Source organism: Eurosta solidaginis, chromosome 3 (genome assembly GCF_040869045.1).
Source record: "Eurosta solidaginis isolate ZX-2024a chromosome 3, ASM4086904v1, whole genome shotgun sequence".
NCBI lineage: Eukaryota > Metazoa > Arthropoda > Insecta > Diptera > Tephritidae > Eurosta > Eurosta solidaginis.
In genome coordinates, this window is record NC_090321.1 from 204818273 (window position 1) to 204832071 (window position 13799).

The window sequence follows — 13799 nt, forward strand, 5'->3', positions numbered from 1 at the left end:
GGGTGTGGTGTGTTTTCATTAATGTCCAAGAGTGTTGTGTATGTGTAGGCGCAAATATAATACAAATTTTGAGTGTGGGAGAGAGAGAGGTGAAAATTGTATGGTTAGTAAAGTGGGTTTAAGTTATCACAACTTAATAGCGGATGCTTTGGTGCGTAGCGATGTAGAGCTGTGCCGGTTTGATTTTTATTTATTTTTTGGTTAGAGTTAGTTTTAGCGAAGCTCGCGTTTGAATAACTGAACTGGTTGATGATCAAAATGTAGTCATGTGATCATATGATCATTACAATATGATTATGTGATCGTTACAATGTGATCTTATGATCATCGGAATTTGATCCTGTCACAATAAGTTTTTGTACAATAAGTTTTGGTGCATCCTCCCTTCCCCCTGCCTATGTCCGATCATCAGCCAACTCATTTACTCACTGATCGTGAAATTTTTTTAGCACAAATGACCAAATCCAAGCCTAGAACTATAAGACATTTTTGTATCACAACAAACGCTTACCTCACTCTCACGCTTGTAATAGCTCGATGTAGTGCGATAGTCGGGCGTATCAACAACCTTAGGCGATACTTGCGGCGAATATGATCTCTGACGCTCAGCACTATTGTGATTGAGTAAATCGCGACGCGATAACGATGCGCTGAGTGCCGATGTTGCATTTCTATAATCATTATGCCGCGTGCTTGTCGTTGAAGTGTAATGCATTGATGGACTCTCTGCACGGTGTTTGCTCTCATGCAATGGACTGCTACGCGTCTTACCCGAACGTCCCTTAGTGCCAACGCGCATAATAAATGGTGATCCCTTCACATCGTAACCATTAAAATAGACATAAATACGATATTTGCCATTTTGGCGCGGCATAAACGTAACCCGATACTTATTCTCAACAATCTTCTCAACTGAGCACACAAGTGAATGTTTATCGTGTACGATGTCAACATGTAATTCACCAGTGACGCCTACACCACGCGCATCAACCTCAAATGAGTGTGCACGCAATGGCATAGCGCCATCTAAACCATGCACCGAAACGCCGCTGGCATCGAAGACGGCACAAGTGAATGGGCCACCTTGTATATGACGTCCCTGATAGGTGATAGCAATTTCCCAAATACCCGCCTCGTCCGGTTTGAATATGGCACTGTGTCCTTCGTCGACCTTTTTCAATGGGCAATTGTGTGATATGCCTGTAGGTGAGACTGCAGTGACGAGTATATCTTCGGTTTTTGGTGCGCCAGTTGCATTTACGAGCACTTCGACAAGACTGCCGAGTGCGCATGGAGCCATACCAGGTGGCGCTACCTGTATGAAACGCGGTAATACACGGAAGTAATGACCACCCAAACTATCCTCACCAATCTCTACGACAATTTCATGCATGCCATAGCGTTCGGGTATGAAAACGCCTTCGCCGTGCGCATTGAGACGTACTTGCTGTGCGTGACCGGTTGGTGGTACTACAAACGCTTTCACCGAGCTCAAGCTGATATCGCGTGAAAGCACGTCGATGCGGAAATGTGTCTGAAATTGAGGTTGTTTTAAATAACGCTGGCTCTCGAGCTTTGATGCATTTTACTTAGACTTACCGGCTCTCCAACACGCCCCGAACTGCTTTCCATTAGCACATTGATGAGGTCAGATAGCGGTGGTCGTGGTGGTACCCATTGCAAGTGCGCCGCATAAGCCATTATTCCCAAATGTTCGACCTCCGGATTAGCCATATCTTTGGGTGTAAGTATTGGTTGCACACCGAGACGTTGACCCGCTTCGACTGCTTTGCGTATGTTATTTTCATAGTGAAAAGGATCAGCGCTCAATTTTTCGGGCGCTGGAGCTGGACCGCCAAGCCCTTTGATGATCTCGCACATGACGCGACCATCATTCCAATCGGTCTGTAGGAAAAAGGAATATTAATTTCATATATATTTTTTCTCACACTAAAACTCTATCTCTTTAAAAACTTACCGTAAAATTCTTAACAGTTTCCTTGGTTTGCGTATTAACCCAACGCAATGTTGCATTATAGCCCGGTCCACCCGGTTTCATAAAGTACGACAAGTATGTCATTCCTGATAACTCATCCAACCATGGCGACGCTAAATATTCTGGTTCCAATACTTTTGGCACACCGAATTCACTTTGCGCCAAATTCATGGCATTCGTACAATTGCGCACACTTTGACTAGGATCTATCGAACGCCAATGTGGAAACAATCCTGGCTGACAATAATCCAGCAGGGCAGCCAAATTTACACCACTATTCCAATCTGTGGTTAAATTATTAATTTTGCATTCAGGTAATGCCGCTTGTAGCCATGCAAGCATTAGTTTGCGTGGTGGAAATTTGCTGCGTCCGATTTGATAGCGTACAATCAGCGACCAAATGAGACCTAAAATGAGTTTTACATTGCCATTGACGATATCCACATTGCCGATATTGACAAGTTTGATGTGATCCTTCTCGATAGCATTTAATGCTGTGGTTGCATTTTCCAGGTAATGATGTTGATTTGCTGGACGTCGATTCCATGATGGCTTGAGTGGACGTGTTTGTAAATTTTCGACCAATGCACAGAGGCAGGTACCGTCACAGAAGTCGGTGGCCCAGTCGTGAACCTATGAAGATAAAAAGATATGATTTTTTATTCACCGGATATTTCTTTAAGTAGATTATTCTTTAAATATGACATGTAAGTATATTTATATATCTTGCCTGATCTACCATATCTACATAGGAAGTTTGCTGAGAGATATATTTTGAAGTGGGTTTCAGTTTGTGCAAAAGATATATACAACTTTAAATACACTTAAAATTTGTTAATTGTGTGACAGTACTTTTACCAGCCCAACTTATTGCCTAATCGATTATCGCTACCGGAAGTTGTATTGCTTGGCTTTGCGTAGCGGTCTGTGCTAATTCAAAACATAGCTGGATTTTCTTCTATACCAGGACTTTGTCTCGATAGTTCAGAAAAGTGTTTTTGTTGCATATGGAAGGAACGTTTAAGATTAATTCTATTTCTTGGTAAGACCAAAACCATTCTGCCAATCATTACTGCAACCATTGTTAAGCAAAATACGATATCGAAATATTAGGGGAATTAACTTCGTCTTGCAAGGTATACCAATTGGCATAGAACATAACTAAATACGAAGAAAAATTATTTAAAATAATTGCTAAGGGCTTTTGCGTGCATTTTGTTGCAGTAGCTTTACAATCTATTCCATTCATGCATTCCGTGCAATCTGTGCACAGTTTGCTAGGCAAAGAGAGACTCCCTATTATGCTTACGCAGCGACTTCTTCAAGTTACAGCGTTAGCAGTGACGTAGTAAAGGGAGGGGGCGGCGGGGGCGGGCCGCACCGGGTGTCACGTTTTTTGGGGTGACACCCACCAAAAAAAAAATTGCTAGCACAAAAACGTCTTTTTCTAAGATTCCCTCACTAGCACTAGCTCAGCTCTATGTATAATTCGGGGATTCCCGCAAAAGAGTCTGACGCTGTCGTGGGGGATTCCCCGTCCCTTACTCGCGATAATTGTCGTCTCAGTTGAAACATTGCTCATTTGTTTCGTGAATTGTGTTGTATTTGGTTGGCGTGAATTGTTAAACGTGTATTATTCCGTAGTGATAGATAATAAAAAGAAAAAAAATATATTTTAGAAACCTAAATGATGTTTTGTGAATATTAAAAATATTGATTGATTCATATCGAGTATTTTACAGGTAAGATAATTTTAAAATTGAATTAATTTCCTAGTACTTCTATGGATGAAACCTATAGCCTATAGGATTATGCAAAAATGGCTAATGTCATATCAGTAATTTTTGAGTGAGTACGTATGGACTGGCAATATAAAGTATTTTACTAATCTTGTTATACGAATAATTTTACTAATTAATCTAATTAATTAATTTCTATTTCCTTTAATAAAGTGTTTAGTAAATTCGCTTCATATTGCTTAAATAGTTTATGAGAAATTACGCTCACATTATATACTATAATAACTGGCTTCTTGTTTTAGTGTAAGAAACAAACATCAAGTGAAAAAAGCCCCGGGGAGTGCATACATCCAAAAGAAAAAGGTGATTTCCGCAAAGGAAAGCCAAACAGGCTAGACGGGATGTAGCTCAGAGTATGTCTGGATAGATTTTTAAGTATGTTACAAAAACTGATGGCAGCCCAAGTTCATCAAAAGAAATTGATTTTCACCTTAATGAAAATGCAAGAGATGATTTAGATAATATCAGCTCATCTTCAGGAAGCAACATTGATAGTATATAATTAATTAACACAAACAAAGAAGATGCTGAAAATAATAGCAGCAATACTATTATTGCTACCAATGAACCATTTCCTCAATTAAATGATATGTCAGAATGGAATATTCCTGTAACTTACAATGTTCGATTTGAAATAATAAAAAAACGAAGTGAATATTTCCAAAACAAAAAAGGACCATTTGATACTGTTTCTAGACACGGAACCAAAATAAAAGGTGACGCTCGTCATCTCTCAAAAGAGTGGTTTTATAAAGATATGCCTAATGGTGAAAAAATCCTACGATCATGGATGGTTTTTTCCATCAGCTCTAATAACCTGTACTGCTTCTGCTGTCGTTTATTTGATGTGGCCAAAAATGCCAATGCGGGGACATTCACGACTGGATTTCAAAAGTGGCGGAAATTAAATCCAAACGTAGCTGACCACGAATGTTCAAATGAACATCTAGGAAATCTTGAGAAATGAAAATCTTTAGAAATGAGACTAAAATTGAATAAAACAATAGATGATGCAGCTTTGCAATTGATGGATATAGAAAAAAAGAAGTGGAAGCATCTTTTGACTAGATTACTGGATATAACTTTATTTCTGGCTAAACAAAACTTGGCGTTTCGTGGACATTATGAAGGACAAGACTCTAAAAACAAAGGCAATTTTTTGGAATTAGTAAAACTCTTCTCAAAGTATGATGTAGTGTTGAAAGAACACATGACGAAATTGGAGGAACATAAAACTTCAAAAGTATCATATTTGTTACCAGATATACAGAACGAATTCATTAATGTTCTATCAAACCATGTGAAAACTAAGCTTGTCTACGAAATTAAATCAGCGAAATATTTTGGTATCACGTTTGATAGCACACCTGACATTTGACATATTGACCAAATGTCTGAAGTGATTCGTTATGTGAAAATAGAAAACAGGAAAGTGGAAGTCAAAGAAGCATTCCTTGGATTTTTTCCTTTGCAAGGAAAAAAAGCTGCTGAACTAAGCGATGAAATTCTTGACAAGCTTAAGACAGGCGATTTAGATATTACGATGTGTCGTTCCCAAGGCTATGACAATGCTGCTGTTATGAGCGGTGTGCACGGAGGAGTACAGTCCATTATTAAAACAAAAAAACAATAAAGCAATTTTTATTGGTTGTATTGATCACTCGATTAATTTGTGTGGTCAACAGTCGTTTGCCCAAAATGTATCATGCGTTACATTTCTTGGAACGGTAGAGACGATTTTTTCTTTTTTTCCGCCTTTACTAGCCGTTGGGAAGTGCTATGAAACACAGCAAATTATCTGTTAAAAGACTCTCAACAACGCGTTGGAGTGCTCATTACCGTAGAGTAAAAGCACTAGCAGAGAACTTTGATGGACTTGTAGACGCAATTGAGGAGTTTTGTGTGGGACGAGAAAATGTAGACAGAGCTGCTGCACAAAACCTCATGCCTGCTGTCTACAAATTCACTTTTTTATGTTTTCTTTTCTTCAGGTATGATGTTCTTCGGGAAATAAATGCTGCACAGATTGCATTGCAAAGTAAAGGCTTCACTGTTGACGAAGCTGCTATAAAAATAGAGGCACTTCCTTTTATATTGAAGAAAAACGGGATCACATTGTGGAAGAGGCAATAGAGATTGCTAGAAAAAACAGAAGACTACGATATTCCAACAGAAAAAGACTTCGGCGTAAAAAACTGATGGTTGGTGAGATGGCCAGCGATGCAGAACTCACACTGAAAGAGGAACTTCAAAAAGATATGTTGGAATGCCTTGACCGAATCAGAGTTGAACTCCAAACAAGATCGAAATCTTTTCAAGATATAGCTTCATTGTTCGAGATCGTACAAACTAATGCTTTGCTTTTGGCGAATACTTAAGAACTGAAATTAGCTACATCTAAATTTACTGATTTTTACCAAGAATAAACGAATACACTTAAAAGCAGCTAATGTTACTGTTACTGACTGGGTGTCTCTAGATTTTTTAAAGTTTATTGTATAGTGGGATTTTACAGAATCTCTTCCTAATCTTATGATTGCACTGAAATTGTTTATGATAGTTTGCGTATCCGTAGCTTCATGTGAGAGAAGTTTCAGTAAATTAAAATTAATAAAAACTATTTGCGTGCAACAATGACCCAATCGCGGCTTAGCAGTCTTGGTATATTAGCCGCCGAATACGAGGCAATACAAAATATAAATTTCGATGAAGTAATTGCTGAGTTTGCAGCTGACAAAGCTAGAAAGAAGAAATTTTAATTGTATGAAAATTCCTTTACTGTCTTATTTATTATTGTTTTTTGTTATTTCTTCAATATTATAAATAATAAATGATCCATGACCTTTATCATATACAATTTATTTCTTTTTACTTTCGATGGGGTGACACCACCAACTTCCGCACCGGGTGCCACCCAAGGTAGCTACGCCACTGAGCGTTAGCCTGGCAAAAATTGACTAATGAAAAGACCAATTCTTTGATGATCTATTGAAATTCTGCTGATACGCCATCGAATGTAAAAAGACATATTTATGTATCAACGATTTTTACGATACAATGTTCTAAGTTGACTCCTTCTACGTGTGAGTGGCGTTAGGCAAATAGGTTACAAGTTTCACTGTAATCCTTCATATTCACCTTTTGGATCTTACTGCTGGAGTTGAGCTCAATTTTTATTTCAAGTAGCTATCTTTGTTTAAGAAAATTGTTGCCCAATACGTGCAGTAGTGTCTAAGATTACTTCTTATTAAAGTGTTAGACTTTGCTTTATCATCAGTGTCGATTTTCGTTCTGATCTGTTGTTGTCGTTTGTCCTGTATTTATAGTTCGTAGGTACATGAGCAGGTATTGTCAAAATTGATACTTGTGTATATTTAGTTATGTGTATGTGCTGTGTGTTCATTCAGAACCGACGGTGGTTTACTAATCGATTTGTGTGGCTGACTGGGGTAGGTAAAAATCCGTGATTTTAGTCTTTTAACCTTCTTTGTGGGTTTGTTGTTTTGTGTTTATTTGTTGTTGTGTGTTTGTGTATTGTACCTGTGTGATTACTTTGTTTCTTGTAAACAAGTTTTAAAGGCTCGAATATTGTGTCAGAAATTGTGTTTATCTGTTCGTTTATTATTCTACCGTCGAATGTTTTCTGTTTGTAGTTTTCCATGTTTTCGAGTACGTTGAGACGTCAGCCTTTTGCTTGTATGTGGAGAACCCTAACTGTTTTATTGATGTTTGTTGGGGAACATTCATTCTCGACAATGTGATTCGCGAAGTTAGACTCGGGTATAATGTTTGGATTCCGTATTTTTTTTGTTGTAACCTCTAATATGTTCTCTCAACCTCGTTCTTATTTGCCGTCCTGTTTGTCCTATGCAAATTTGCTGGCAGGTAAGCTTGTATACCCCGTGGCTGCTAAACGGATACTCTGAGTTAATTTCATTTCTTAGTTTTCGCCTTAGATTGTTCGATGTTTTGAATGCTGTGTTAATGTTGTATTCTTTAAAGAAGTTTGCCAATTTAAAATTTGCTTTTCCAGTATATGTCATAGTCGTCTAGCTATTATTTTCCTTCTCATTATTTCTTTTTGATTCTCCATTTATCCTTCTGAGCTTATCTACTAGTGCTTTTTTATATCCGTTGTTTGCAGCGATATTATATATGACCTCAAGCTCTCTCTTATATGCCTCTTGTGTAAGGGGTGTTCTTTCAAGTCTATGTATCAAATGTCTTAATGCTGCATTTTTATGCTGTTGGGGGTGATTTGAGGTATTGTGTATTATTGTGTCGGGGGCCGTTGGCTTTCTATATATATCATAGTTAAATCTTTTGGCTTCTTCTTGGCTATTTATCCTGAGGTCTAGATAGTTGATGCCTCAGTCTTTTCCGGTTTCCATTATAAATTTTATATTTCCATGCTGCTTGTTGAGGTACCTACGAACTATAAATACAGGACAAACGACAACAACAGATCAGAACGAAAATCGACACAGACGATGGCACAACGCCGAAACCGGTTTGTCTGAAAACCAAATTTGACAAAGGAATGACAAAAAATCGTTCCAATATACATCATACAAGATAAGTTATTTCGAGTAATTATTTTTTTAGGAATTAGTTACTGAGATATATTTAAAATTATTGATTTTTTCTTTCCAATAACATCAATATATCTTTTGAGATACTAGTATATATTTATGTACATATATATATATATATTTTCTCCTAATATTCTTATCATAGGCTCACAAAATATAATAGCATATGCATTTAAGTATTACATCATTCCCTATTTAAATGCATTTATTGTGTTTACTTTACAAATACAAAGACAAAACAAACATTTGTATGATCATTTGCATATTTGCAAAAATACTTGCAATTATACATAGATATATCGGTTTTCTCGTTTAACATATGTACCTACATATTTTAATCAGTGACGCTTCTTGCCGAGCCCTTGGCAAATCCGTTTTCAAGCTCCACAAGTATTTTCTGTGCAAATCCCATAGTCTGTATAAAAGTAAAAAGCTTTGCTCCTTTAAATTGAGGATTTTTTTTAAATTAAAAATAAAATAAATTTATTAGGGGGTTTTAAGAAAAAACTCTTCCTCAAATGGATTTTGTCTGCAGCAGTAGTTGAAGTTTTCCTAATACGAATGTTACACGATGGGGCAGTGCTGCAAATATTGGATCGTGACCCATATTGATGGATTTCAAAATTTCTAGATATTTTGTTATCCGGACTATGATCCGTCAGTATTTCATGCTGAACGTTTAGCTGTGTAGCATGAAATATTGATGGAAATACTGGCGGATCGTCGTCCGGATTGCAAAATATCTAGAAATTTTTAAATCCACCAATATGGATCGTGATCCAATATTGACAGCATTGCCTCGTCATGTGATCTTGAAAGCTCCTAACGAACCCTATATAAATTCTATGGACAAAAAGCTTCCGCAACTCTTTTCCTTCATATACTCCATGGGCCATTCCATCTCCTCTACATCGTCCATGATTCCGAGCCATAAATGTTACAAACAAAATGTTACTCATTCATAAAAGCATGAAAATATTAAGTTAATAGGAATGTGAAAATAGTTTGTACTTAATTTAGTTAATTAGTTTGTCAAAAGCTCTTTGTCGTTTAAGGTTGGACATTTTATATTTGACTTTCTTATGCAAATTTGAATATACTAGAAATAATTCTATGCGTACTACATACAACTCTGGGTATGTTTTTGAAATAGAGATGAAAAAGCAATTGGTTCTTAAAAAGTAACCGGTTTGTAAAAAATAATCGGTTTCTTATAAGTAACCGTTTATAAAATGTAACCGGATCCTCAGAAGTAACTAGTTCGTAAAAAGTAACCATATATTAAAAAAACCCGTTTTTAAAATGAAACTGAATCGGAAAAAGGAACCGGTTCTTAAAAAGTAAACTTTTTTTTTAACTTACCCTAAATTAAGCAAGTTTTTTTTTAAATAACCGGTACCTAAAATGTTGCTAGGGAGCCTCCTTTCTATATGAAACAAAATAGATGATGCATTCAGAAAACAATGATAAAAATTTTCGATCTCTAACCACTTTTATACGATTTATTAAAACTTTGCCGTTTTGCTCAACTTTGTGAATATCCTTAATATTTATTGTGCTGCGTTTGTGTGCATTAATCGGCCTATGAGGAAACCTACCTAAAAATAAAAAATAAATGTAAAATTTACTTGAATGCGGGTCTAATTAGCACTACAATTTTGGTGTCTGCAACTTTTCGTTCTTGTAATTGTGGATGTGTGTGTTAATGAAGTTATGTGTGTCGGTCTAATAATATGTGTTTGAATGTAATACATTTGCTTTTGAGTGTCATCATTATTTGTTGATGAGTGTGAAAGTAAATTTGAGTATATGTATAGACTGTAATGCTAATGCACATACCAACTTACATATATATAAATATGTAAAAGTCAAGCAATAAAAGTTAAAAAGGCAGTAAACTGCGAGCTCAAAGGGTATTTTTTTATTGAAAAATGCAGGCATTTAAACCTTAACTTTGACAAGTAAAAATGATTACTAAATAAAGTATGCTATGTAGTAGAGAAAAGGCTTTGGACTAAATCTGGTCATAAAAATTATGTATAAAAGTAAAAGTCCACAACTTTAATATAAGGCCTACAAGAAAAGACTTTGTTTCAATTTTTACCGAAATACTATAAGTAGGCCAGGCTCGTAATCATAGTCGAAATAATATAGAGTTTTAATGGTTTAAACATGGTTCTAAAATAAATTTCATTTTAAGTCTTCTATAGTCAGCTTAAACACTATTTTATTTCTAAAAAAGTATTTTAAATTTAAAATAACATGAGCCCGATTTTAATTTTTTAAAATACGTTTTAAGTTGGTGGTCTGCTGTCAAAGTTGCGAGAAATTAAACAATTTGCTATTTAAACGCGATGAACTTAAATGGAAGTGAATAAAGGCTTCCCCGACAAACAAATATACGTCAGGAGCTAATTTGTTATACCTAGAATGCGTATTAATATGTTTGTGACGAAATTACACCATCTTAAAATGTGTGATGGTTACTTGGCTCCACATACGGGAAATCTTTAATTAAGACTATTCCGCTTTCAAACATATTTGTGAGTTTTGATATTTTAATACCTTTTGAGGAAAAAGTAGCATCCTATACTGAATTTAGCATTAAATTTAGAAATAAATGAATACATGTCAAAAAATTTCGGGAGAGGTGTCAAATGACGCGTTTTAATTTCGGAAGCAATAATCCGAAGGCGGTAAAGTAATACTCTGTCAAGATATTTTTGCAAAAAAAAAAGTATAAGACTTTCACGTGGTTGATGTAATTTTAGTAATATTATTCTACACAGAAAAGAATTAACTAAAAAGGCGTTTTTCGCTGATACAATTTTCACCAGTTTCGCAGCCGCTTGAGGGTAATTATTCAGTTTTTTGAGAATATCTATTAATAAAAGAACAATTTCTTATTTCCGACTTCTAATTATTGAATTACATTACAGAATTCTTGAATTAAATTCTGCTGGTATTTCCTTTTGTGTCTTTTATTCCCCTTTACATTTGCCAATTCCTCTTAAAAGAAAGTGTGAAATAAAACACGGAATACAACAAGAATTAGCAACAAAAATTTTAAGAATTGCTTGGTACGGGCGCTGCTGAACTACTTCCCCACTTTATCGCCCTCTTAGTCTGTGTCATGATCGACTTGAGTTCAATGATTTTCTAATGTAAAAGGGACTTACACTTTGGAGGTCAATGTACAATGGCTCAACATTCTAGGTCACTTCTTTCCTATGGAAAACGATACTAATCTCCCTTTATTTATGCTGACTTTGCGAAGACAAACCTAACCTAACCTTTGATTTAACCTGATTATCATTGAATGTCCTGAATACCTATTAGTATCGAGGTTAGAGATATCCCTTTTCGGTTTCGGGTCAATTAAATTAAACGGTTTTAACGGTTAATGCCACTTAACATTTAAGGTTTGCATTATTTTGGCCGTCACATTTGTTTTAATGCAAAAACTTTTCTTTATGATCATAACGCGTTTTCAGGTACTCCTTTAACAAGTTTTGTGGTATTGTAAGAGTTTTTGTCAAGTAAAAAATTAACATTTTTATACGTGGAGTCACGGTTATAAGCCAATCAATAAATTTTTTTCATGCGGTTACCCTGTCCATGCTTATTTTAGCTGAAAACTGTGTTTAATATGTCTACGACAGACCAAAATTTTAAATCCCATTTTTCATTTAGGCAAGATTTTAACTAAAGAGTATTTTAGTCAGCGACTATGATTATGGGCCAATGTGTTTGAAGGAGCCTAAATATAAAACTAACATAGTTATGACATCAGATAGGAGCGCTTCAAGCTGTGAAACAATTGACTTACGAAGACCTGTAGGAAATTCTGTTATGACTTTGCAAAAATTTTTGCTTTGTTAGAGAGAGACTATCACAATTTTTGTATGGCAAAAAATGTAAAAAAATGTGTTTACGTTAAACGAATGTGGCTAAGTGGTTACAAGCTCCACTCCTGGCCATCATGTCTTTAGTTAGACGTACTGACATCCCTGTCCAGTAATAGGGGTTTCAAAAATTAAAAAAAAAAAAAATTTTTTTCAGCACCCTGTAGAACCAGCGAAAATCATGGTAATCACACTAAAGCCGAAACGACATCATCAATTCATTGATTATTTATCTTTTACTATGTGTGATGTGACAATATCTTCTGCCAAAGGAAAAACAGAATACATAAAAAACAAGTAATAATGTGACTGTCTTTGGATATGCCGAAAACTTTGTCACACAAAGATTGAGTGTTAAAGTTTTTATATACCACCTATGGTTTCCGAGATATTTATTTAATATATAACAACATATTTTTTGCATAACTTTGCAAAATTATTCGCACGACCTTTCTAAATCTGAACTTAAGCTTTCCGTGATAAACTGTGTTAGTCTTCAAAGCGAACAAGTGAAACGTGTTCGTCTTCTTTGGGACGGACGATATAAATGACTCACCTTAACGATTTTTTCAGCCAATAATATATGCCGTATTAGTGAGCATATGGAAAAAGTTGAAACTTCTAGCTGTTCAAATGAGGAAGAAATTACGTTAAACATTTTATCTGAAATATCTGTCTTTGAGAATATATTATATATATGACCGATCTTTAAAATGTTTTAGGCAACAATCTATGCCTTATATGAAATTATCCTGTGAAATTTCAATCTTTTAACTGTTAAAGTGAGGAATGAATGACAAAAAACTTCTTTTTGGTACAAATCGGCGGTAATATGTGCACATCTCAAGGAAACTTCTTAACTCATGAAGATTCTGTGGTCTTGGCCAATCCTTTACTGCTTCTATCTTTTCATTCGCGGTGCAGATGTCCTCTGTTGTTACTTTATGACCCAAGTAACTAACTTGCTTCTTGAAGAGAGAACATTTTTTGGGACTAAGTTTCAGACAAGCACCAGCTATTCTTTGGAAAACCTCCTCCAAATTTTTCAGATGATCTTCGAAGTTCTTTCCCAATACGATGATGTCATCTAGGTACACTAAGCATGTTTTCCGATGTAGTCCTTTCAGTACCTGATCCATGAGTCTTTCAAAAGTAGCTGTTGCATTACATAGTCCAAAAGGCATCACTGTAAATTACCAAAGACCATCACCGACACTGAAGGCTGTTTTCTCTTCGTCTTCCTCTTTCACTTCCACTTGCCAGTAGCCGCTTTTCAAGTCCAGTGTGGAAAATCATTTCGTACCAGATAACTAGTCCAGGGTATCGTCAATCCTTGGCAATGGGTAGCTATTTTCGTGCCGTCGTTCAACTTGCGGTAGTCCACGCAAAACCTCATTTTCCCATCCTTCTTCTTCACAAGTACCACAGATGAGCTCCATGGACTAGCTGATGGTTTGACGACGCTGCTGTTGCTCATTTCTTGTACAATTTGGCTCACAACTTCCCT

At 35.9% G+C, this 13799-nt stretch overlaps 1 protein-coding gene across 6 annotated transcripts in view; it reads right to left on the minus strand.

Moving 5' to 3' along the window:
• jbug (filamin-type immunoglobulin domains fbug) overlaps positions 1-13799 on the minus strand; it is a 229773-nt gene that overhangs the window by 125697 nt on the left and 90277 nt on the right. For all 6 annotated transcript variants that reach the window (XM_067774779.1, XM_067774781.1, XM_067774778.1 and 3 more), the window contains 3 exons: positions 1979-2629; positions 1600-1905; positions 512-1534 (listed from right to left, as the gene is read on the minus strand). In XM_067774779.1, the coding sequence (XP_067630880.1) occupies positions 512-1534; positions 1600-1905; positions 1979-2629 (1980 nt within the window). The remainder of the gene's footprint in view (positions 1-511; positions 1535-1599; positions 1906-1978; positions 2630-13799) is intronic.